The following is a 24891-nucleotide window of genomic DNA, read 5'->3' as shown; positions in this document are numbered from 1 at the left end:
ACATCGGGCAGCTTGGCCTCCCCGTGTTTTTTGCCCTTTGCCTATGTGGACTAGATATTTAGCAGTCAGTCTACAGTTGGCAGATGTGTGCTGTAAATACATACTGTATGAATAAATGATATGATTATGGGGCATCAAAGTCAAGGCACTCTAAGGAAAAGCTGTTTTTTTTTGTTTGTTTTACTGTTTGTGCCTCTGTCATGTTTTTGGGCAGTAGTTCAGCTTGGTTCTTTGCTCAGGAAATGCTAAAGAAAGCTAATTTTCATAATTGCAGTCAGTGCTTGGCAGATCTTAGTTTGAGATATTGTTATTATGCCCATATTTCGGCATCAGATAAGCCTGTTTAACTTAATGAAGATAATTAAAGGCAACCACTGTAACCATGCCATTTCACCCCACCTTAACCAATTAGCGACAGTCCAAGCCGTTTACTTTACAGCTTTAAAACTAATGTGCCATGCAAAGCTTTGCTGGCCTGGGATCGTTTTGAAGGGAATCGTTACTTCGATTTTGCCCTTTAGATTTGTTCATAGAAGTGTTTCTGTGCCTGAGATAACTGTGATTCAATAAGACGCTCAAACTTGCACAATACAAATTCAACACTCCCCTCAGGAAAAAAAAGTGAGTTTACTTTGGCATGAAGTAGTGAAGTGGCACTGCCATCTCAGATCAGCGGGACAGAATCAAACAAGCTTTTTGAAAACTAGCTCTTTGAGGCTTAATGATGTACTCGTTTAGAGGAATCAGTTTACTCTGAATCCCTTCTGTCGAGTTGTCTCGGTTGTTGCTTATTGACCCTGATGATGTCATGGCAATCTGCTACAACAATGGCAGTGCCAAAAACACAGCCGAGTTTATCAGTTCACATGCTGAGCTATCTTCATGTTAAGATTGTGTGTTCAAGGTTATTAGGGATGAGTCATTCAGGCCATAAATAAATCTATAACTTAAACTATTAAACTTTGGTGTAAAACTTGTCCCACAAGGCCACAACAAATGATACTTCAAATTATCCAGCGTGTTGAGAAGAGATGTGCTTTTGTAATTATGATTATGATCTGACTTGATGATAAATCTTATGCGTAAAAAAGTCACAGGATGTCTGATTGCGGGAAATCAATAGCACACCATAAAACAGGTCAAATTGTGGTTTTGTTTTTCCGAATGATTTTTTCATCGAGTTTAAAAATGACACCAGACTGAGAACAACAGTGACATGGGATGTGGGTGGATGCAGAGTGTTGCTATATGGTGAATAAATAAAGCAAAATGTTCTTTTGGTTTTCGAATAATACTAATTTATCTTATGCTTAAAAAACATGGTCAGTATTGTATATTTAATTGTGTATGCTCATTTCCCCCCTTTTCAGTTATCGAATGCTCACTCAAAGTTAATCTTTAAAAACATAACGTAAATGTAATATTTAGCTAATAAAAATGAATATAATTTCTTTATACTGTATATTATAATGTTAAACTGCTGCAACAACCTGCATCCACCCACATACCACCTCAGTATACTCAGTCTGGTGTCATTTTTTTTAAACTCGATGGAAAAATCATTTGGAAAAACGAAACCACATTTGACATTTGACCTGTTTTATGGTGTGCTATTGATTCGGCGCATTTCAGACAGCCTGTGATGTTGGTGTGAGATGTCAGGTTTAGCAGCATTTATTTGTGTGAATTATTTTTCTGCTTAGAATTACACATAATCCTCTTTATCCATCTATATTTAGGTGTTTTTGGATGGTGGAGCTTAGGAATTAATTCATGCTTTCTAACTGAACATTTTAAAACTGGTTTCATTCCTCTGCTCCCTCATGGCAGACTATATTTTCATTCTTGTGTAGTGATGAGGAAAAAGATTGACAGTATGAGTACTTTGTGTCCTCGCTATTTTTTTATTGAAGTAAGTGCTGTCATTCTGCATAGTCTTTATGCACTGAGAACAGAGTGATTTTTTTATGTAACCAGGTTTTATTTTATTTTTCACTTTTATTTTGTTTCTATTTTTTTTTTTTTTTTGACCATGCTGTTCTAAAAAAAATCAGGTTTTCAATATTCTGGATGGTTTATACTTGTATTTTTGTTGTCTTCTTTCAGTTCATAATGTGGGGGAATTAGAAGTTGTCTGTCATTTACAGAACTGATACTAAATCATCAGGGTGGATTAAAGAGGAGGAAAACTACTATGGTTTGAAAATTATAGTAACGTTAGTCCATTCGAACATTAAAGCTTTAATTATGTCTAAATAAATGAATGTTTTTATTGTTTTTCATGGTTTATGTAATTCCACAGCCATTTAATTAATCCACAAACCCAATTTTCTTGTGTGCTGTAGAAAACGCACTACCCTGTGACACAAATAAATGGTGATATTTTTAGTTTCGGACTTTATTCACACAGTACATTGGTTATTGTTAAGAGGTGGGCTGTGTGCAAACTTAAAAAAAAAATATGTGGGAAGTGCTGGTGATATTCTGAAAATTTCACTCTCGTCTCAAAGGTGTTGTTGTTGAATAGGTTACTTGTTTGTATATGTAATTTGATAATAATTTGAATTCCATCCACTGGAAGATGTAAACTGGAGAAGAAATACCAGAGTGGCTAACATGGTATTAAAAGAGCGTACCAAATCAACAATCGTTTAATTTCAGTCCATAATTTATCTATACAACAAATCCATATAGGATATTTAACAAGGCACTTCCAGTTATTAAACAAACATTGATGCAAAGACCATCGAATGAGAAAGCATAATTTGTTACATTATGCGAGTAAAGTATGGGGAAATTTATATTTAATTATTGCAGATTTGCAACGAATTTAGTGTTTGCGTTTTGATGCATCTCTTGATGTCGTAGAAAGTGAGCTGAATTCAGGCAACAGGCCCTCTGTTGTACCCTGCTGAGAGCAGAACTAATGTTTTAATAATGAATCTGTGATGAAGGCAGTTCTCACTATTAAAGCAGCTCTATTCAGATTAATTGAGTTTCATTATATGAGTATGCAGTCATGTCCTGAGGCATAATGAGAACTCCATATTAAATTTCATTCATTTTTAAACCGTGTTGACAGTATTTTGAAATTTTGTTCTCCATCTCGAGATTATCTTCTGGCGCAGTTTCTCACAGTGAATGTATTGTTCATACATATTTGATTATACTTGTTGATCGACACAAATTATGGAACCGATTTATTTCAAAACTCCTATTTACTCCTATTTTTTTTTGTTTGTGTGTGTTTTTCTATTCCAGTGGGAGTGTTTATGGACCTTCATTCTCTTCTGCACTTTCTCCTTGTTACTGGTGTGGTTTTACTTCTGGTGGGAGGCCCACAATGACTACAGCGAGTTTAACTGGTGAGTAGGGCTTTTAAAATCATACACTTTCATCAACGATCCCACAATCCCTGTTTGTCTGCACAGATACATCTAAGCAACACACAAGCTTTCCCGAAACAAATTTGGTATAATCCTACGCTTAAAGTAATCCAGAGATCACGGAAAAGGCTCTGATGGAACAGATTGCAACTTTAATAGATTGGCTGGACTGTTTTTTGGCTTGGATTTAGAATGGAATCGCTGATTGCACATACTGTGCAGTATATGCAAATACTACTTTTAGTATTTAAAACAGTATGCATAATGCAATGAATTAGAGTAGTATGTTATACTGGTTACATATTTAAACGAGCTAATTGACCGTTTGCAAAAGCCGTTTGGTCAAACACGACCATCGCGACTAGGGTTGGGTATCGTTTGAATTTGAACGATTCTGATTCCGATTCCTTGTTTCGATTCCGGTTCCTAACGATTCTCGATTCCGATTCTTTTAAGAGGCAGGGTCAAAAAAGTTTAGCTAACCTTGCTAACCAACGGCCTTTCGGAAGGAAATACTCCTTCTGTAAAAATACTCCTTTTGTCACTAATTTTGCATTTTGCCGAGATTTCGTTATTTTTAGAAAAGTGAAGCCACACTTTGGATCGCCGACGTAAGCTACTCATTTTCGACTCCCGTGGTTATGCCAACACTTCCGGTAGACGCTTCTTCGTTGGTGTTCAGCGGTTTCTTCTTCCGCTCGGCGGACTGTGAATATCGAAACTAGGAATCGAAATTTTAACTTTTGAACGATTCCGGGAAAAACGAAAAGTTAGTCTCGGTTCCAATCGATACTCGATTCTCGATACCCAACCCTAATCGCGACTGAGTGCCATGACGGGAAGAGGAATACCCATGCGTGTCAGTGACCTTTTTTTGTAGCAATACCTCCGCAATATCCTCCAGAATGAGGCACAAGGGTTTACAGTATGCAGTGGAGGGATATATTTAAAATATAAAAATACGCAATGAATGAGACACGACTACAATCGAGGCGAATGCTTATACCAGTCTCAAGCGAAACCATACATTATTTAAGGTTAGTTCTATTCGTTAAGATTTTGACTAATACCACATCGACCAACTGTCACAACATTCTTTCTGTACAACGACAACAATCAACATGGACGAAATGTTTTTTTAGGATGAATCAAATTATCTGCTAAATCAGTTACAAGTAAACTGTGCTGCCGATATTCTGTATCATAGCAACGAAACGTCTCAACGTCTCAAAAAACATATGCACAAACAAATAAGAAGACAACAGAAGACACGGATATAAACTACAGCCACATACAGTATAATACTATTGGACAGTATTGGTTATAGAAAACAAGTGAGGGGGCAGTTGGATTTTGATCAAGCTGTAGGCATACCAATGAAGATTGAAAAACACAGCATTATAATAATCAAGGCGTGACAAAACAATACTACATAATCTTCCATTTCCCAGGAACCACAAACTCTGTAAAATAGGTTGAGGACATTAAAAACATTGTGACAGTAAAAGCCATTGTTTGCTTTTTTCCTCAAGGTCGGTTTCTCCTGATCCTCGTGATCTCCTTTGTAATTCTTTCATCATCTGTTTTCTTTTCCTTTTCAATGTCACTTCTCTCCTTCTTTGTGGCCTCCTCCTCCTCCCAGTCCTTGATTTTACTGTAGAGGACAAAAGGGGTTGATTCACAGAGATCTCCAGTTAATGCCCAGAGGGACCGTGCAAGCATGTAGAATCTGTGATCAGGCAGGAGAGGCATCTAGCGGGCAAAACCTCCATATGGCTCCTCCCACAAAGCTGCAGTTTTGCCTGTCAGTTCAGAACGGTTCAGAAGGGTGATTGATATATGACATGACCAACCCTTTTCCATTCTGATTCTAGGCTCAGATAAACATACTAACATATTGCTATCGCTGCAGTAAGATTTTTTTTTATGTTTTTGAAAGAAGTCTCTCATGCTCTCCCAGGTTACGTTTTATCAAACAGTAATGTTGTGGAAAATTATTACAATTTAAAACGTCTGTTTTATATTGTATTATATTTTTTTGTCATGTCATTGATTCCTGTGATGACAAAGCTGAATTTTTAGCAGCCGTTACTCCGGTCTTCATTCCTTTAGAAATCATTCAAGAAACATTTCTATATTATCAATGATGAAAACATTAATTTAACATGGTTTTAAAGACGCTTTTACACCATATAAAAAGCCTTCATGTGCTTTTTGATGTTGTCACTTGTACCCCGTGGCCGCTGTACCACGTGACCACTGCACGTTTAAAGTGTGTTCGACTTGAAGCTGCACTGACGGATCGGTGAATGACATCAAAGTACAGCAAGAGCGATTCAAAAGCGTACTGAGGCTGAGCCGTAATTACGACATGGCGTGAACGCGGTATAACATTTGCCGTTTTTTCCCCCCCCACAGCAGTATATAAAAACAATAAAGATGTTAATCAATGTGCTTTAAAGATTTTAACTTTATATGAATCTCTGAATTGAAAATAGCATAAAGATGTCTACACAGCATACCACAGGTTGAAGCATATTGTGGAATAATATGCACTTTTTCAGGATGTAAAGGACATACTACACATTGAGTTAACAGAGGCCGGTATTCAATTCTGATCACAGCTGTTGAATGTGCCTAGATGTTGAAGAAAGCTCATACTGACCCTGATACTGTGCCTCATGGTCTCATATGCTTTATCTCCCTTTGTTTCAAAGATACACACAAGGCAGATGATGCTTTTTGTAAAACAGATGCTTCTCTGATCCACCTCTTTGGTAAAAGTATACTTATATAAGCTCGCAGAGCTCTCATGAGAGCGAGCAAGAGAAATGTGGAGCCTGCCTAAAGATTACTAGCTTCTATTTGTTTTTCAGGGGCTTGGTTATTTGGTTAGGTCTGAACATTATGGAGGACACCCACGAATTGTAATGCTGAATAATCAACTTCTAACGGTTTTCCGGTATTGTGCTCCCACAGGTTTTTATATAACCATTCAGGGGAGTGGAGCGATGGAACCATTCCCATATTGGCCACCACTGCAGCTGGCTTCACCTATATTGCATTTTTAATGGTGAGTTGTAACTGCTCTGAAGCACTGATACTGCACTGTGGGTTTGCATACCAAAACCTCTCCAGAACCATTAACGCTTTAAATATCTCTCTCACACATGTGTGTACATGTCACCATTCAGGATTATTTTAGCTTCTTACTCTAGTTATCACTTTATCTGAACAGTTGCTGTCACCCGTTTTTTCGTTACACTTAATATTTGTCCTTTTTTTGGTCCAGATTTTAGCCCTGTGTCATGTAGCTGTCGGACAGCAGTTAAACCTTCACTGGCTCCACAAGGTACCTGTCAAGCATTGAAATGTTTTTTTCCCCAGAATAGAAATAGAAAACCTAGTCCGTTTGTGTGAGACAAACAAAATTAACCTTGACACACAGTGTCACAAACACATTGTTATGCCCTGAGGCTTTCTGGCCACATTGAGAGTATAAGTTGTTTTTCCTGTTTGTTTATGAACTGAGAAGGAAGTATAGTTTGTTTTGCTGGGAAAAAATGATTAAGTAGAATTGTGTAATATGATTTTTAACTGAACGAACTGGTTTTTCTCACTAGATTGGTGTGACAGTCGCTTTGCTCGCTACAATAATTGGCGTGATATCTGTCACTCAGATGTGGGGAGAGGAATGGGATGTAGTTTGGATTTCTCTTCAGGTATGGTCTATTAGAAATCTGATCTCCAGGTTTTAGGTTTTAGATAGTCCTGAAAAGCCTGGTAAAAATGTCAGGGGCGTTTATGTGTTTTAGTTGGACTACCCTTCAAAAGTTTGGGGTCAGTACGATTTTTTTGTTGTTGGAAAAAAAATTAACAATTCTATTCAGTAAGGTTTTCATTAAATTGATCAAAAGTGACAGACATTACATATGTAATGTTACAAAAGATGTATCATTCAAATAAATGCTGTTCAGCAATCTATACAAAAAAAATCCTGAAAAAAATGATCACTGTTTTCACAAAAATATTAAACAGCTCAACTATTTTCAACATTGATAATTTGCAGAAAATCAGCATATTAGAATGATTTCTGAAGTATCATGTGACACTGAAGACTGGAGTAATGATGCTGAAAATCAGCTTTGCCATCACAGAAATGAATTATATTTTAAAATACATTAACATAGAAAATATTTATTTTAAATTGCAATAATATTTCACAGCATTACTGTTTTTAACTGTACTTTTGATTAAATAAATGCAGCTTTGGTGAGCGTACGAGATTTCTTTCAAAAACCTCTTATAGACCCCAAACCTTTAGTGTATACTTCAGGCTAGAAGTTTGTCTTGAGTGTGCGATCTCTCTCTGTAAAATTTTTTTTTTTTTTTACAGACACTTTAAAGGCTTAGGTCACCCAAAAATGTAAAAGTTGTCATTATTTACTCACCCTCATGTTGTTGCAAACTTGTAAGACTTTTGTTTATCTTTGGAATACAAATAAAGATATATATATATATATATATATATAATTCACAATTTAGCACATATTACACAAACACAGCCTAACATCACACAAAATAACAGGGACAAAACAGCAAAATATATCGATAGGACAGTAAAGAAAGGGAGAGAGCAAAAATGTCTACACTATCCATTATTCAATGTGAGTTTGTCATTTTATAGTCTCTATATAATTCAGTACTAAGGACCCGTATCATTCAGTACTTGGAAATCTTGCAATCTTGAATGCTGTTTACTTGTAATTTCTTCAATGGACAACTAGTCTATTATATGCTTCAGCCATTGACCCAAGGTTGGTCCTGACTGGGAAATCCATGTAGGAAATATAATTTTTCTTTTAGTAAAATAGAAAACATTGTAAACACATTTTCTTGTATAGGGAAACTTATGTTCCACATCACAATTCAACAAATATGATAAAGAGCATAGCTCAAAAGTACAGTTAAACTTATCTTGAATTATTTTATGAATCTTCTCTCAAAAGGAATAAACAGCTTTACAATACCAAAATAAATGCATAAATGTTCCTAATTCAGTTCCACATTTTCAACTCATAGGAGAATTTATATCATCAAACGTTTTATGCATCACTGGTGTTATATAATATTTGTACAGGAATTTATAAATGTATTAGTTTCTTTAACTTTAATGTTCGTAGTCAAATATATTGTTGATGAATCTGAGAGCTTTCTGTCCCTCCATAGACAGCAACGCAACTACCACTTTGGCGCTTCAAAAAGTTACACACAACGTAAACAAATCCATATGAATTGAGCAGTTTAGTCCAAAACGATCAGATGAGACACGATCACTTTATTTGATGAACAGTTTGAAATTAGGCTTTTATTCACATAAACATTGATCAGGGAACATAAACAGAAGCTCAGCCATACTTGCTTGACCAGGTGTGAGAACAAACCTCATTGGTTCTCATTGGTTCTTGCTGAAGCTCAAACATGATGCGTAATACACAAGAATGAACCTCATTGGTTCTCGCAAGTCAACAACAACTGATGTGTGAGTGGGGTGAATGTTTATGTGAATAAAAGCCTTAATTTGGACCAAACCATTCAATTCATACGGTCTAGTTTTACGATCTCTTTATGAACTTTTTCATAAGCGTCAAAGTGGTAGTTGCGTAGCTGTCAATTGAGGGATGAAATCTCTCAGATTTCCTTAAAAATATCTTTATTTGTGTTTCAAAGATGAACAAAATTCTTACAGGTTTTAGAATGATATGAGGGTGAGTAAATTATGACACTATCCCTTTAAGTAAGGTTCCTTAATTTTCTAGACATTTCTCTCATTCTTTCTATGTTTGTGTATTAAGGACAAATTAATGTCTCAATTTTTTGTTCAGGCTACTGGTCCCTTCCTTCAAATCGGCGCTTTAGCTGCAACTACCGCTTTGGCCTGGCTGGTGGCGGGACAGGTGGCACGCGGGGAGAGAACAAGTAAGCCGAATTCACTTCCTCACTCAAAGATCAGGCTCTCAGTTAGACATCATTATTAACCAGATGTTAATTATTAAAGCGATACACAGAGAAATCCTTCATCCCTATTGATACATTCCTGTTGTTATACAGACACACATTACTATCTCCACCAGTTCAATGCTCTAGTGTTTCATGTTACAGCATTAGGGGCAAAATGAATAAACTGCTATTCATTCCTCATTTCTGTTTACCCAAGCCCATCTGATTCATCCAAGCACATATTTAACTGGTTTAGCTCATTTAGTTAATCAGAAAAAATTGTATCTTCCTTCCTCAGGGACGTACAGTTCACAGAGCCTATATTAGAGTTCAAAAGTTTGGGGTTGGTGATAGTTATTTATTAATTTAATTTCCACCTCGCTTTTTTCAGCATGCATTTTACAAATTAACTGCAATTCAGGGGCAGCAATTGCTTAAATGGTGGATTCATGATTATTCTTAATGAAAAATACAATAACAAAACAGTGACAAACTTGCTTATATTAAACATTGAACTTACAACAAGTCGGCTTTCTTAACAACTCATTTTAGCATTTCTTGCACATTTTAGCCTAAACTTCTACAGTTTTCTTGTTCAGGACAGCTGCTGTCATGGCTCCTCAACCTTCAACATAAATTTCATGACAGTAGCACTAATATTAGAAAGCACATTATGTACAACGAGACAGCACACTCACACTTTAAATGTGCTGGCTAAGCATTCACAGTTACTTGTTCTGAGCTTAAAAAATAATTTAGGCATTTCCTCTTAGCTACTGCAGAGGTGATGACATAACACATGTAATCACAATTTAAATAGTTTAAAAACATCTAATTTATAGGCATTTTTTTAAAGCTATACCATAGTTGAAATTTCAGATAACTTTGATGTTGTTGGTTCTATAGGGTTCCAGATGATGGTTCTCCTCATCTACGTGAGTGTTCTCCTCACACTGTACTTCATTCCGCTGTCAATCACCTCACCCTGCATTATGGAGCGTGGGAGTCTCAAAGCAGCACCCGCTATCATCGGCTATCAAGGAGCTCCAATGGTAAGCTGCCAAATTGTCAACATTGTGCTGTGGACTTCCTGTCTTCCCTAGATGCTACATCAAGCTCAGGCTACATCACGGATTGCTGGAGCCAGTTTGTTCCTTGCTGTCTCTCTCTCTCTCTTTCTCTTTAGGCCTCTATCTCTTTCCTGTCTTTTTCCAGCCCTCACTTTCCCTCTCTTTTTCGTTCTCTCTCTTCATTTATCTTTCTCATATGTCTTTTCCCTGGCTTGTCAGAGCTAAATATAACTCTGGTAAGAGCCAGTGAGAATCTCTGTGTAGGCGTTGTTCAAGGTTTGGTGGTTGTGAAGGGTTTTTAATACGCTTGTGTGTATCAGTGGTGTATTGTGCTCTGTAATGGCAAATGCGTTTTTTATATGTATGGATGTTATTTTTGTGTGATAGTAGCACAGAAAAGATTGCAAATGCTGTTTTGCATTTGTAGTCAAGGTATGCATATAGTACATCCATTATTGTACTGATTCAGGCGGAATTGGACTTTTTGTGTCTTTGTCCAGATGTGTATGTCACAAATTATTATACAATATATGTATGTAAGTGTGTGTGTGTGTGTGTGTGTGTGTAAGGATTATTAGGAACACCTGTTCAATTTCTCATTAATGCAGTTATCTAATCAACCAATCACATGGCAGTTGCTTCAATGCATATAGGAGTGTGGTCCTGGTCAAGACAATCTCCTGAACTCCAAACTGAATGTCAGAATGGGAATAGAAAGGTGATTTAAGCAATTTTGAGCGTGGCATGGTTGTTGGTGCCAGATGGGCCGGTCTGAAAATTTCACAATCTGCTCATTTACTGGGATTTTCACACACAACCATTTCTAGGGTTTACAAAGAATGGTGTGAAAGAGAATGGTAGAATCAGAATTTGGCGTAAACAGAATGAGAACATGGATCCATCATGCCTTGTTACCACTGTGCAGGCTGGTGGTGGTGTAATGGTGTGGGGGATGTTTTTTGGCACACTTTAGGCCCCTTAGTGCCAATTGGGCATCGTTTAAATTCCACAGCCTACCTGAGCATTGTTTATGACCATGTCCATCCCTTTATGGCCACATCCTGGCTATATGGCTACTTCCAGCTGAATAATGCACTGTGTCACAAAGCTCGAATCATTACAAATTGGTTTCTTGAACATGACAATGAGTTCACTGTACTAAAATGGCCCCACGGTCACCAGATCTCAACCCAATAGAGCATCTTTGGGATGTGGTGGAGGGGGAGCTTTATGCCCTGGATGTGCATCCCACAAATCTCCATCAACTGCATTGGGATAAAATGGTCTGCTTCTGAATATTGTTACAGAAAAATCAATGAGAAATATAATTAATAATAACATCCCAGTGTTCGTATGTGTCTTTCTAGCTGTAGTGTTATGTAAGATTTCTTCTACCTTATTAGTGAACAATTTTGTTTGGAGGAACTTCAAGTAATTGTCTCATGCCACTCCTAGCTACAGATGTAAACACCCAAACTTAGGTTGAAAACACATTGAGGGTGCTGGTTTGAGATCATAGGTGTGGAACGGACCACTGTGGGTTTAAAAGCCAGAATTCTGAGATGAGGGTCATAACCATAAGTCCTCTCCAAAGGCACATTCATACGGATCCTGTTGATCCTTAATATATTCCTCTCATCATTCTCTTGTGCTTCAAAGGAAGCATCTCAACATCATTCTTCATTTGTCACATGTAGACCCGCTGTCTTCAGATGATCTCAAGTTGCTGCGTGCATACCATTGCATAAGAAATTAACCACAGAGGAGCCGTAGATTGCGCATCTGTCTCGCCCTCAAGCACTCTGTGAACCTCTGAGATGAGTTATTGATTTATATCCAAACAACAAGGAAGATGTTTTGCTATTGCCTAGCTCCAGGGTGAGAAGAGTCTCACATTTTGGTTTAACAATGCTCTTTCCATTGGTGCCTCCATAGGGTTCAAGTATGCAGTACATTAATCTTCGTATCATTTTCACTTTTTAAGTTTTTTTTTTTTATTTTGTTTTCTTTTCTCTTGTTCAGCTTGCTCCAGAGAACACTCTACTGTCCTTCAACCGAGCTCTGCAGAGAAATGTTAGTGGGTTGGAGGCGGATGTGACCATCAGGTATTCATACATTCACTCTGTCTTGTTATTCTCCTGGTACAGTTCAATCAATAGATTATACAGAGCAGTGTGTGTCTAAAGCAAGCGTACCACACAAGCCCTGAAAAGTGAAGCCAAATCATCTCGACACCCCCCCCCCCCCCAGTGGCCGGTCCTAGTTCAGGTCATAAACCCTGCCTCCCCGTGTTATTCAAAGGTACATGAGACCAACTAAACAATTAAATTACATTTCAAATATCGTATTTCCAAAGATTATTTCTGTCATTAACGGTTATTTTTACCACGCTGATGTAATTCCAAGTGTTTATTTTTAAAATAAGTTTTTAGTTAGTTATTTGATACGGTGGTGTGACGTCACCACGAGCGAAGTAGTCACTGAAGCACCAACAGACTTTTTTTGGGGATCTTCGGAGGACTGAGGAGATTGGAGCTTTAAATTTAATATATACATTTCTATAATTATTATTTTTTTAAGTGCCAGAGCATGTGCTTGCGATTGATTCTGCGAGAGTGAGGGCGGGGCCTTGAATTCGTAGCTTTACTTCCTGGTCACTACTGCACTTGTCTGGTCCCGAAATCGATTCTGTGCACACCCAAGTTCCAAGATTTCAGCGCCGTATCGGGATACTGGCGGCTTCACTTCTGACCAATGGAAGAGAGCGAAGGGATGCCGTCCATCTTTTTTACAGTCTATGGTCTAAAGGCACAAGGCCACAGTGTGTGTTTCAAAGTGTGAATTCTTGTGTGGCAGAGCGAGACTGCTGTAATGAGAGGTTGGCATGAGTCGTGACGTCTCTTTAACTCAGGGAGCGCATAGTAATTGAACACTGGGACAGACAGGAAGACTTTATAAAGAAGCCCTTTTAAGCTATAATCTACTCTGCCTGCACATCTTTAGATAATGGAACAGAAATTATCCATCTGTTGTGTTGTAATTTATCTTGGTTAAAGAGAGTCATCACTCAAGCCTTTTTGAATGAGATATCTCAAATACAAGTGAACAGAATGGACAGAATCTCTGGCATAATGTTGATTACCAAAAAAATCATTTTGACCTCATTTTTAAAAACACTGCAAAATTATGCTATTTGCTTGTTCTTTTTTCATATTTAGCTAGAGTTTTAACTGAAGAAAGTAAAAGCAAATAATTTCTGTAATCCTTTTATAATCTATTAGTAAAAAATGTTAAATTCCTCATTGAAATATTAAATGTTTTAAATTCAAGGCTGTTTTCTCCTGATCATCCACCTTGGTCATTGTGTTGCAATGATACAGCTGCAATTTTGAAATGGTTAAAAACAGCAATATATATTGTAAGAAACACAAAATGAAGTCTTGTGGCCATTACTACTTTGGGATTGGTTGAGAAAATCTGGTTTAATTTCACTGAGAGGTGGTGCCACTGGCATAAAACCATATTCAAATAAAATGGGTTGATTTGGCTTAGAGGTTAAATTATCTTGTCTGGTAAGTAACCCAAAGTTTCAATCCCAAGCTACCACCATTGTGCTACCACCTCAGTTTAGTGGTTCCCCTTTGTGAAGGGGATCTGATCGGAATATGCCATATTAAAAAAATAATACTACTTCAATTGGACAACAATCCCACTATTATAAAAAGTCCATACAGATGTTCTTCTGCTATTCATAGCATACAGCAAGTCCACTCACCTCTTTTATTCACGGTCTTATCATTGAATAGCTTGCAGGTTCAGCCCTAATGGAAGCACTTTCTCAGTTGCATCTAAGTGCTGTCTAATCACACACTGCTGAGTAACTCTGGCTTTGGCTGTAGTCTAGATGGTGTGCCGTTCCTCATGAGAGACCGGACATTGAGGAGAACCACAAACGTGAGGAGAGTGTTCCCAGAGAGACAGTATGAGGATGCTTCACTCTTCAACTGGACTGATCTGAGCTCACTGAACGCTGGCCAGTGGTTTCTGAAGGTATGGGCCATTTTGGCTCTAAACAATGTCTACAATAAGGCTGAAATAGAGATGTAGTTCTGTTGGTAATTTGCATTTGTTTATGGCAACACTGAATGTTTTAAAATTTTAATGGGGACTTATAAAAAACAGGATTTTCTTTTTTAAATATGAGTTCAGTCTAATATGTAGATGTACTTTAATACTCGCACTAAGCCTCTCGCTTGACCATTAATGGAAATGATATTGCAAAACAGGTCATTTGGATAAAACATTTCACAGTTATGATGTCTGCACATATGTTCATCCAAATTTATACATCGACACACAATCAGCCCAACCTGATGAACAATAACTATACTGCATTTCATGCATTTTGTCATTTAGCAGACACTTTTATCCAAAACGACTTATGCAAAGTGATTAGCCTGTTAGAACAGATATCATTTGCATATAGAAATCTTTAAGGTACAGTAACAAGTTATGTAAATCTAAATTTTGACTCTTACTCCAATTAAAAGTGCACTTCAATGTAATTGACTTATGGCTAAGCCACGCCCACTCCACTCACTCGGACAAACAGTCAACATTCGGGGGCAGGCGCTATGGCAGCTGTCACAGTAGGAGACATTTCACAGGAGGCAATTGGTGAATTTTGGAGACAGAAAGATTAAATATCATCTCGAAGTCACCTAAAGGGCCTTATCTATGCATTGGAGGGATACATTAATAATTTTATTGTTGAGAAGGTCGATTAAAAGCTTCAGGTCCTGACAAAAATGTACAGGTCATAGTGTAAACGTGATAACCCGCATATCGTTGCCGTCACCATTTGGCGCTACAGTAACGTTATTTACATGAATCATTCAGCACAACATTGTTAACATTTGTTATCTCGGTTATTTACAGATACGTTAATGAAGCTAAGTGACATGTTAACCTAACCTAATGTTAGCCTAGCGTTACGTTAGAGATTTTGAAGATAACGTTCAAATACGTTGTTGACTTAACTTAGAACAGATGTAGACATCCTTGTTTAATTTATCCACGTTTAGTTGGTGTTGTGGTCTACCGCATAACTTAATCCAGAGCAGACACTTATCTCGGTAGAGATGTGGCTTGGGAAAGGGTAAAAAAATACACACTGTTGCCCAGACTCTCGGGAACCTAGTGTCGGAGTTGCATGTACCCCATGCACACCGTTAGACCATTTTAAACTTAAAATACAAAGAAAAAACGAATGAAACTGACTAACTGCAATGTGTTTCAATGGACGTGGAAGCAGAGAATGTCCGAGTGTATTGGGTTAGCTGGATACTATGATTGGCTCATCGCGTTTGAGGGCGTGGCTTAGCCATAGGTCAATTAGGCACAGTGTCATAAGCTTCATAGCTTTTTTTTTTTACTTTAAAATTTTTATCTTTTTCATTAAGAATTTATAAGTACATATATCTGCATATAGCTTGACTAACTGATTTCACTGAACGCAGGATGATCCTTTCTGGACTGTACAGTACATGTCAGCTTCCGAGCGCTTGTCGGTGGGGAACCAGACGGTGTGCAGCTTGGAGCAGATGCTGAAACTAGCGGCTAAATCCAAGACCTCGGCTGTATTCACTCTGCGTAGACCACCGCCCAATCACCCCCACCACCATGACTGGGTCAACCTCACCCTGGACACTGTTCTGAGGTCAAGAATACCACAACGGCAGGTTAGTCTTCGTCTTGAGGGAGTGATACTCACCTTTGATATGCTACTGGAGATCTCATTCATCCTTGGCCTAGGGTTGAAATACATATCTTTAGGATGCGTTTGTCCTTGTTTTATATGGTTGTATAGTCGCGCCCCCAGCTGTGAGTAAAACTAATTACATTATGGGTGTAACCTTAATAACTCTCATATTTGAAAAGCAAATTTCTAAGGCCTATATTATCAACATGATCAACATGATCAAAACTTTGCTAAAACACCAGCTTTACACAATCCACTACATGCATGCTGTCATCTGATTCATTTTTTCAGCAAGCAAAAAGCCTTTTAGTATAAATGTAAAAATGTTCACCTTCAGGTTGTGGTACTTGTATCTTTTTGCTGTGAAATCTTAATTAATATTTATAAAGTAAACGTAATAATAACGTTTATATTGTTAGTGATATTTTAAGATGATTATCCATACAGAATTTTTTAAAAATCTGGATTTTGAGGAGCATCTATGTACGTATACATCTCTCTTAGTATTCATAGTATTGCAATGCATTATATGTTTTTCCCCATACAAATAAAATCGACAGAGCTTTGATCATAAAACGAAGCATTTAAATATCATCTTACAAAGACATATTATTGGGAAATATAGAGTGGCCACTGATATTTAAATGCGTTTTTTGTATGTAGTCTACTAAACTGTTATAAAGATCTCATTCATTTACATTACAAGCTCATTTTGGGCCTCTGAATAATTTTCCCCCCTCCTTGAGTGTGAGTTCCATATTGTCCTATAATATATCATGATGCATATCATGTTAAATGTTATTCGATACTTTTTTAAAATGTATAATTAGATTTGTCTGACTATTACTTTATACAGTGTCAGGCTTCACAGGGTTAATACAGTATACTTATTCCATAGTTTGTATTTCCCTTCTCACATTGAACTGTTTTGTGTGTAGGTGATGTGGACGGTGGACAGTAACAGGGAGATGGTGAGGCAGGTTGCTCCAGGTTTACAGCAGACCTCAGTACACAAGCTGCCCCTCGACACACTCCATCATAAAGACATCAGCAGGGTCCTCCTGCGCTACAACCAGGCCTCTGTGCAGGACGTCCGGTAGGCCTCTGCTCTATTTACAAACACCTGGTCTCACTTACTTACAACATCCACATTACACGATAAGAGACAGTTTGGGAACAAAAGCTGCTGTGTCTGAGCCAAACTCAAGCTATATTATAGCCAATGTTGCTATTCCAGGGCACAATTTAGCCTGTAAGCTTGTTGCTCACATCTAAATTCAACAGAAAAAGCCATAGCAACAACAAACAAGTATAGCGGAAATAAGAGATTGACAAAAATGTGTTGCAGTTGGTGTGGGTGTGAATAGCCTTTTAGTCCAAAAGCTCATCCCAAATCTCTGTTTATTTGAATAGGCTGTATAATGAGAACAACATCAGTCTGACTCTGTATTCAGTGAACGCCCCGTGGCTGTATTCTCTGCTGTGGTGTAGCGGGGTGTCGTCCGTCTCCTCTGAAGCCCCGCAGGTGCTGAGGAAGGTGCACTATCCGCTCTGGCTCATGGTACAAACCCTCATCTGCTTGTAGATTATTCATTAGGCAATGGATTAGAAATATAATTGGTCAACATCTGCTGCTCTGGCCTTTATTCAAAACAAAAGCATTACTGTCATTTTTGTGCTTTGTTGTGCTTTTTTTTTTTACTAGAATATAAAACAAATATGCTAAATATGTTAATTGAGTTATTGGCATATTTTGTATATAATATATATTGATAAAATTATCTCATGCAATATAATATTCAGGAGCATGTTTTATATGCATTGCACAGCATTGCCTGTTCTATAAATTTCTCTTGCACCATCTAGTGGTGTGTGTGTGTGTGTGTACCTCACTAGCATTTGTGTCTTCCCAGACTCCGGATGAGTACTGCTTGATATGGATCTCCACTGATCTCATTTCCTTTGCTGTAGTTCTGGGAATATTTATATTCCAGAAGTAAGTGTCCACTTGTTTGATTATTATATATATGTGAATTATTTTAGCATTATTTATTCTGTCAAGCTATTTATTAATATATTGAATAGGCTTTTATTTTTTTGTTTTAATTTTAAGTTTTTAATTTTAATTTTTTAAGTTTTAATAATCATGTTTTGTGTTTTTGTCATTTTTATTTGTCTTTTTAGTCAAGTTTATATATACACTCTCTTTCTCTCTCTGTGTGTGTGTGTGTGTGTGTGTGTGTGTGTGTGTGTGTGTGTGTGTGTGTGTGTGTGTGTGTGTGTGTGTGTGTGTGTGTGTGTGTGAGAGAGAGAGAGAGAGAGAGAGATACAAAGAAAGAGTGTGTGAGAAAGTGTGTGTGTGTGTAGGTGTATTTTTTTTTTATTTAGTTTTGTTTTTTTTATTCACTTCAACTTAAAATTATTTCAGTTAGTTGTCAAGGCAACATTTCTCATTTTCATTTAGGTTTTATTTATCAGATATATATTGTTTTCCATTTTTTTTCCAACTAATGAAAACATATTTATTTCAAGTTATATATTTAGTTTTAGTTAGCACTAACAACAATATATTAATTCTTCTTTCCAAATTTCCAACATATACACTAACATACCTAAATAAAATATTAAAATTCATCTCAATTTAAATCCTTTCAATCTCATCTAGATTACAAGCAATACAAAACTAGCAAATAGAAATATATATGTTTGTAGAAAGTTAGTGTATCCTGTATATACATTTTTAGTTTTTACTACTAAACAGATATTTTTAAATGTATGTTCTGTATGACCTTAAATTCACCCAAACAATACGGTTTTAGTCTAAAAGAAAATATGACTTTGAATGTTAAAGGTTGTTTAAAGTCATTCTTAAAATGCATAGATTCACTTTGCTTTGGTTGTTTCACACAATCAAATTGTGTGTTGCATCTTCGTTCAACCTTAACAAAACAAAATATGAATGCATCCTGAACCATGGTTAGAGAGAAGGAAAGAAGAATAAATATGAAGAAAATGTGTTTGCATTGGATGTTTAGCGTACTCCCCAGTTATTTTTTCATTATAATGTTTAATGTTCCAGATCAGCGTCACTGGTTAATGTGTGAAATGAGCACTCAATGTTTTGTGGGGCTCTGGATCCTCTACGTTTGCTGCGCTTGCCAAAGTGACATTTGCATCTGCTTTTCTGAACTGACCTCTTGATTCTCTCCCTTTCTTTTACCCCTTTCTTCCACCTCTCCTCCTCTTCTTCTTGCTCTCTGCCTGATGTGCATGCTCCTCTTCTCTGCTGCATTCTGGCATCTCTCAGCTATCACATAATCAGGTAATTGGGTCAGCACTGTTGGCCCATGCTGCCAGTGTATATATCTCCCTTTCTTGCCCTTCTTTCTCTGTATAACCCTGTTTCAATCTGTCTGCCTGGACCTTTTGTTTGACCTGGATTTTGTCAATGCTACTACTAACTCTTCTCACTAAACCTCAAAACATTGCTGAATAAAAGTATACATTTTTTTTACTGACCCCAAACTTTTGAACGGTACTGTAAATACCTTGTGCCATATCTTAGTGTCTACCAATTACGTTAAAAAATCACCTTTAGATTCGTGAGTTCATTTGATTGTCAACAATAAGATTATAAATCGAAAATGAATGTTTTATTTACAGGGTCAGCTGTAACAACGTATTCTCTGTTTGGATATGGTCACTAAGGGCGGTTTGTGTACGTGTGTGTTTGTGTGTGCACGTGATCACAGGTGGAGAATGAGTGGGATGCGTAGCTACAACCCAGAGCAGATCATGCTGAGCGCAGCTGTTAGGAGATCCAGCAGAGATGTCAACATTATGAAGGAGAAGCTCATCTTCTCTGGTAAGAGCCACCAAAACACCTCCTGTTGGCAATTATTATACTGTGTGTGTGTGTGTGTGTGTGTGTGAGAGAGAGAGAGAGAGAGAGAGAGAGAGCTTATTGGGCAATCAAAATGTATAATAATGACTGTTAAACTACATATTTCACCATTTTACATGACAAAATACTGGTGCAAGATTTACATTTATTTAATGTCTCATTTATTACTCCACAATGTCTCACTTTTCATACCACCAAGCTCATTAGCACCATCTTGTGACTCAAAACTGAAGGGATTCACTATTAATTATAATATATAGTGAATAAAACATTTGGTAAATGGCTAGAAACTCAAGTTGAGGTCCAAGTTACAACAAGAAAACTATAACGTCGCCAGGAACGCTAGGAACAAACCAGGAGAAAGCCCAAAGAGCTGAACTTAAACCTGAGGAAGTTGCATTGAAGTGGTCCATAACTGGTCCATAGATAAAGTAAATTGAATTGCAGAATAAAAAAAATATATATATATATAAACAGTGTCGGGGAAAGTTACTTTTAAAAGTAATGTCTTCGAGTATTGCACCCTTTCACACCAAAAGTGACATGAATAATTCCTCAGGCTGAAGGAAATGCAAATTCACATCTGTACAGTAGAGGGCGCATTTCAAACAAACCTTTCAGCTGCTGCCATTCTGAATAACACTCTTACTTTAGCCACAAAAACAAAAGTTTTCGAAAAATCATGCTAATGTGAGTTTCAAATACATCAGGCTTTTGAGGAATGTTCATTTGTATATCTCTGTCATCACAGTGTGTCATTGCATTACATGTTTTGCCCTTCATAAGAAAACCAACTGACAAGTAGTCTACTATCCACCTTATTTTTAACGTAAGAGTGGCCATTTGTCATTTGAATGTGTGGGGCTTCCAGTGTCAACCACTTTGTTAGTTTAGCTGTTTAAAAAGCGTTGCAAAAAAGGTGGACACTGTTATAAAGATTTCATTGATTTATGCTACAAGCTGTCAGAATTTCATCTTACATTTAGACCATAAAAACATCAGGAACTGCACGAAATTGCTCATTTTTGCTCTGTTTGGGCAAAATTCAAACGTCAGCCATTACAGGGTCAATGTCCGGTTAACTGTACACATGTTGCATGCATTGTATTTCTGGATTAGCTTTGTGTGTGCATGTGTCCCAACAGTGTTCGCATGCCTCTGTGTGTTTTTAAGGTCAGCCACAGTAGCTGTCCACCTCCTGGGTTTGAGTCTTCCACTACTGTATGTCTCCGCATCCCATTCCATCTCATTCCCAGTCCCTCCTCTCTCCCTCCTGTTTCTTACTGCCTGCCACCGTCCTGTCTCTTCCTGCATCCGTTCATCCATCCATCAATCCATTCTCCGCTGACATCCCACAGACTGAATGATCTGTAGCACCACTGGCCAGGATAACTGTGGCCTGCGTATGGTGAGTATGAGGGGGAGGATCATTCAGATGTGTGGAATTCAGAAAGAACATCTACAACCAGCAGCTCGGTTCCAAGTCTACAAACTACATTGGCTATAACCTATACCTTCTAAAAAGGGTTACCCTAAAGCATTATTATTATGTTGAACCTTGCATGAACCATTAGAAACTCTTCTAATATGCTGATTTGGTGATTTAAGGAGCGTTTCTTTTTTAAAACCACGTGTCCACAAACCCACTATTTGTCCAATAACCCACTATTTTTATAATGGCATAAATGCTAGGTGGGATCTCAATATCTCAGCTCTGGAAGGGTCTAGAGCCTCCATTTTTGCACTCAGGTCTAAGTCTCATGGCCCTCTATCAGAATCAATTGTTTCAAGAAGATTTCAAGAAGGTTTCAAGGAACTGTTGTTTTTTTTGGGGGGTAAATTTTTTTAGTTTCTCTGATCTTCTGATAGTGGGCCATGGGACTTAGACTTGAGTGCAAAAATGGAGGCTCTAGACCCTTCCAGAGCTGAGATATTCAAAATTTTAACCCCCCCAAAAAAAACGACAGTGGTACCCCTTTCATTTTTTTTTTTTTTTTTTGGGGTGCTTGTTGTAAAATGTGTAATATCAACTCTTACTGAATTTAGCCAAGATTTTAAGGCAAAAAACATTTCTTATAAGATTGAAAAAGAAGCACACCTGAAGCAGCTCACTAAGGTTTGGAACAGAGCCGATGTGTCTCAAGTTTGTTTAAAGATCCTCAGTTTGCGATTTTGCATCGTCTTGCAAACGTCATGGATGTTAAACTTTCTTTTTATTGCCTTCTTTCATCTTCTTCCACAGAGGTGAGCAACGGAGTCAGCAGCGATGAACCATACATGGAAAATGGATTTAACTACTACACCAATTAAGGCGTTGCTCATGGAGCGAAAAAAAAAATGCATCACATCCTGAACCAACTTGTGGTGTATCCTCTGAACTTACTGCTGACTTATCTCTTAGTCTACTGGTGATGATGGACTCTTGTACAGATATTTTTTCCCCGTTTTTCCTTTGCTAAGTTGCTTGTTCTAAATTCTGTACAATAAAGAGAAGAATGAAGTGTGGTTTTTCGGACTATTACCAAATCTGTGGCCTCTTCCCCCATGTAACGCTTGAGGATGCTGGAATGCCTGTTACTTGCTTCGTATTGCAAGCATGCCTGTGATAATATAGTGGATTTTATCTATCGGTTTTTGGGGATTTTATTTTTTTCTAATCTTCCATAGCCAGCCAACGTGGAGTATAACGTATATAATGCCAGCTTTTTTTATTTCTAGACCTTGATTTGATGTGATATTCACAGTCTAATGATGCCTTCTGTTCAAACGGTTGTAAATTTTGTAGATCTAACAGGTGTTTACAGAGTGCCTGCCTTTAGCCCTTCAGTGATATTTACTGTGTTTGACATTCCACCTATTTAGCATGTGGTTCAGTTGTCATTTTGAGAGGAAATCACCCAGCCTTATCATCTTGGTCAGTATGATGCCAGAATACATGGAACATTTAGGCACATATTCTGCATACATACCAGTGGTTTGATGTAAGGGAGACAAAATATATCCACTAATTAGTTTGGAATGGGGGATTACAGAAACCAAAAGTTAAAGTTTAGTTTAGGCTGTAGTTGAACACTGTTGAAAGCTGGCTTGGAGTTTCGATGCCGTGCAATATTACTTGGACACTGTCCTATAATAAAAAGTGTTTGAATGTTGTTCAGTGGCTTTTCTTTTTTAAACTATTAAATTATAATTTTAGCGTCAACCCTCTTGTTTAAGTAGCTTTTCATGTATTGAACACTTTGTACAGGGCTTCCTGTTGCTGAGGTGCCCTGACCCCAGACTTAATATTATAAATGTGAGATGTGACATTGTTTACAGTGGTTGTGCTGTCACACAGAGGACAGGCTGAACGATTGTGCTGGTTGATGTTTTAATGATGTGTTTCAGAAATCAGTCAATAAAAATAAAAAAACTGCAGATTTGACAGTGTTTGTATTTCTTTGCACAGTAGCATAAATGCTAGGTGGGATCTCAATATCTCAGCTCTGGAAGGGTCTAGAGCCTCCATTTTGCACTCAAGTCTAAGTCCCATGGCCCTCTATAAGAATCCAGAGTTTCCCTTTCGGTTTTTTTTTGGTGCGAAAAAAATAAGTTTCTCCAATCTTCTTGAAACTCTGGATTCTGATAGAGGGCCATGAGACTTAGACCTGAGTGCAAAAATGGAGGCTCTAGACCCTTCCAGAGCTGAGATATTGAGATCCCACGTAGCATTTATGCCATTATAAATATCTCAATATCTCAGCTCTGGAAGGGTCTCGAGCCTCCATTTTTGCACTCAGGTCTAAGTCTCATGGCCCTCTATCAGAATCCAGAGTTTCAAGAAGATCAGAGAAACTCAAAATTTCGACCCCAAAAAAAAAAAACGACAGTGGTACGTACCCCTTTCGGGTTTTTTTTCGGATAGAAATTTTGAGTTTCGATATCTCAGCTCTGGAAGGGTCTAGAGCCTCCATTTTTGCACTCAGGTCTAAGTCTCATGGCCCTCTATGAGAATCCAGAGTTTCAAGAAGATCAGAGGAGCTCAAAATTTCGACCTGAAAAAAAAAATGACAGTGGTACCCCTTTGTTTTGTTTTTTGGGTCAATATTTTGAGTTTCGATATCTCAGCTCTGGAAAGGTCTAGAGACTCCATTTTTGCACTCAGGTCAAAGTCTCGTGGCCCTCTATCAGAATCCAGAGTTTCAAGAAGATCAGTGAAACTCAAAAATTCGACCCGAAAAAAACGACAGTGGTACCCCTTTCGTTTTTTTTTTCGAGTCGAATCTTTGAGTTTCGATATCTCAGCTCTGGAAGGGTCTAGAGCCTAAATTTTTGCGCTCAGGTCTAAGTCTCATGGCCCTCTATCAGAATCCAGAGTTTCAAGAAGACCAGAGAAACTCAAAATTTCGACCCCAAAAAAAAAAAACGACAGTGGTACCCCTTTCGTTTTTTTTTTTCAGTCGAAATTTTGAGTTTCGATATCTCAGCTCTGGAAGGGTCTAGAGCCTCCATATTTGCACTCAGGTCTAAGTCTCATGGCCCTCTACCAGAATCCAGAGTTTCAAGAAGATCAGAGAAACTCAAAATTTCGACCCGAAAAAAAAAACGACAGTGATTTCTTTCGGGGTTTTTTTTTTTCGGTCGAAATTTTGAGTATCGATATCTAAGCTCTGGAAGGGTCTAGAGCCTCCATTTTTGCACTCAGGTCTAAGTCTCGTGGCCCTCTATGAGAATCCAGAGTTTCAAGAAGATCAGAGAAGCTCAAAATTTCGACCCGAAAAAAAAATGACA

At 37.6% G+C, this 24891-nt stretch overlaps 1 protein-coding gene across 5 annotated transcripts in view; it reads left to right on the top strand.

Annotated features, from left to right (window-relative positions):
• Window positions 1–22626, top strand: part of gdpd5b (glycerophosphodiester phosphodiesterase domain containing 5b) — a 47664-nt gene extending 25038 nt beyond the window's left edge. For 2 of the 5 annotated variants that reach the window (XM_039662649.2, XM_039662660.2), the window contains exons 3-17: window positions 3262–3365; window positions 6366–6459; window positions 6679–6738; window positions 7010–7108; window positions 9272–9365; window positions 10293–10438; window positions 12479–12561; window positions 14356–14506; window positions 15976–16197; window positions 17156–17313; window positions 17631–17778; window positions 18131–18213; window positions 19525–19539; window positions 19970–20082; window positions 22364–22626. In XM_039662649.2, coding sequence (XP_039518583.1) covers window positions 3262–3365; window positions 6366–6459; window positions 6679–6738; window positions 7010–7108; window positions 9272–9365; window positions 10293–10438; window positions 12479–12561; window positions 14356–14506; window positions 15976–16197; window positions 17156–17313; window positions 17631–17778; window positions 18131–18213; window positions 19525–19539; window positions 19970–20082; window positions 22364–22431 — 1638 coding nt within the window. In that variant the 3' untranslated portion in view covers window positions 22432–22626. Of the gene's footprint in view, window positions 1–3261; window positions 3366–6365; window positions 6460–6678; window positions 6739–7009; window positions 7109–9271; window positions 9366–10292; window positions 10439–12478; window positions 12562–14355; window positions 14507–15975; window positions 16198–17155; window positions 17314–17630; window positions 17779–18130; window positions 18214–19524; window positions 19540–19969; window positions 20083–21294; window positions 21530–22363 lie in introns of those variants that run through there. The other 3 variants (XR_005621542.2, XM_089121155.1, XM_039662669.2) reach the window with 3 other exon arrangements.
• The last annotated feature ends 2265 nt before the right edge of the window (window positions 22627–24891 follow it).

The sequence above is a fragment of the Pimephales promelas genome, chromosome 16 (assembly GCF_988280905.1).
Source record: "Pimephales promelas chromosome 16, fPimPro1.hap1.1, whole genome shotgun sequence".
NCBI lineage: Eukaryota > Metazoa > Chordata > Actinopteri > Cypriniformes > Leuciscidae > Pimephales > Pimephales promelas.
Note: the sequence above shows the minus strand (reverse complement) of the source record. Positions and strands in the feature narration are given on the sequence as shown.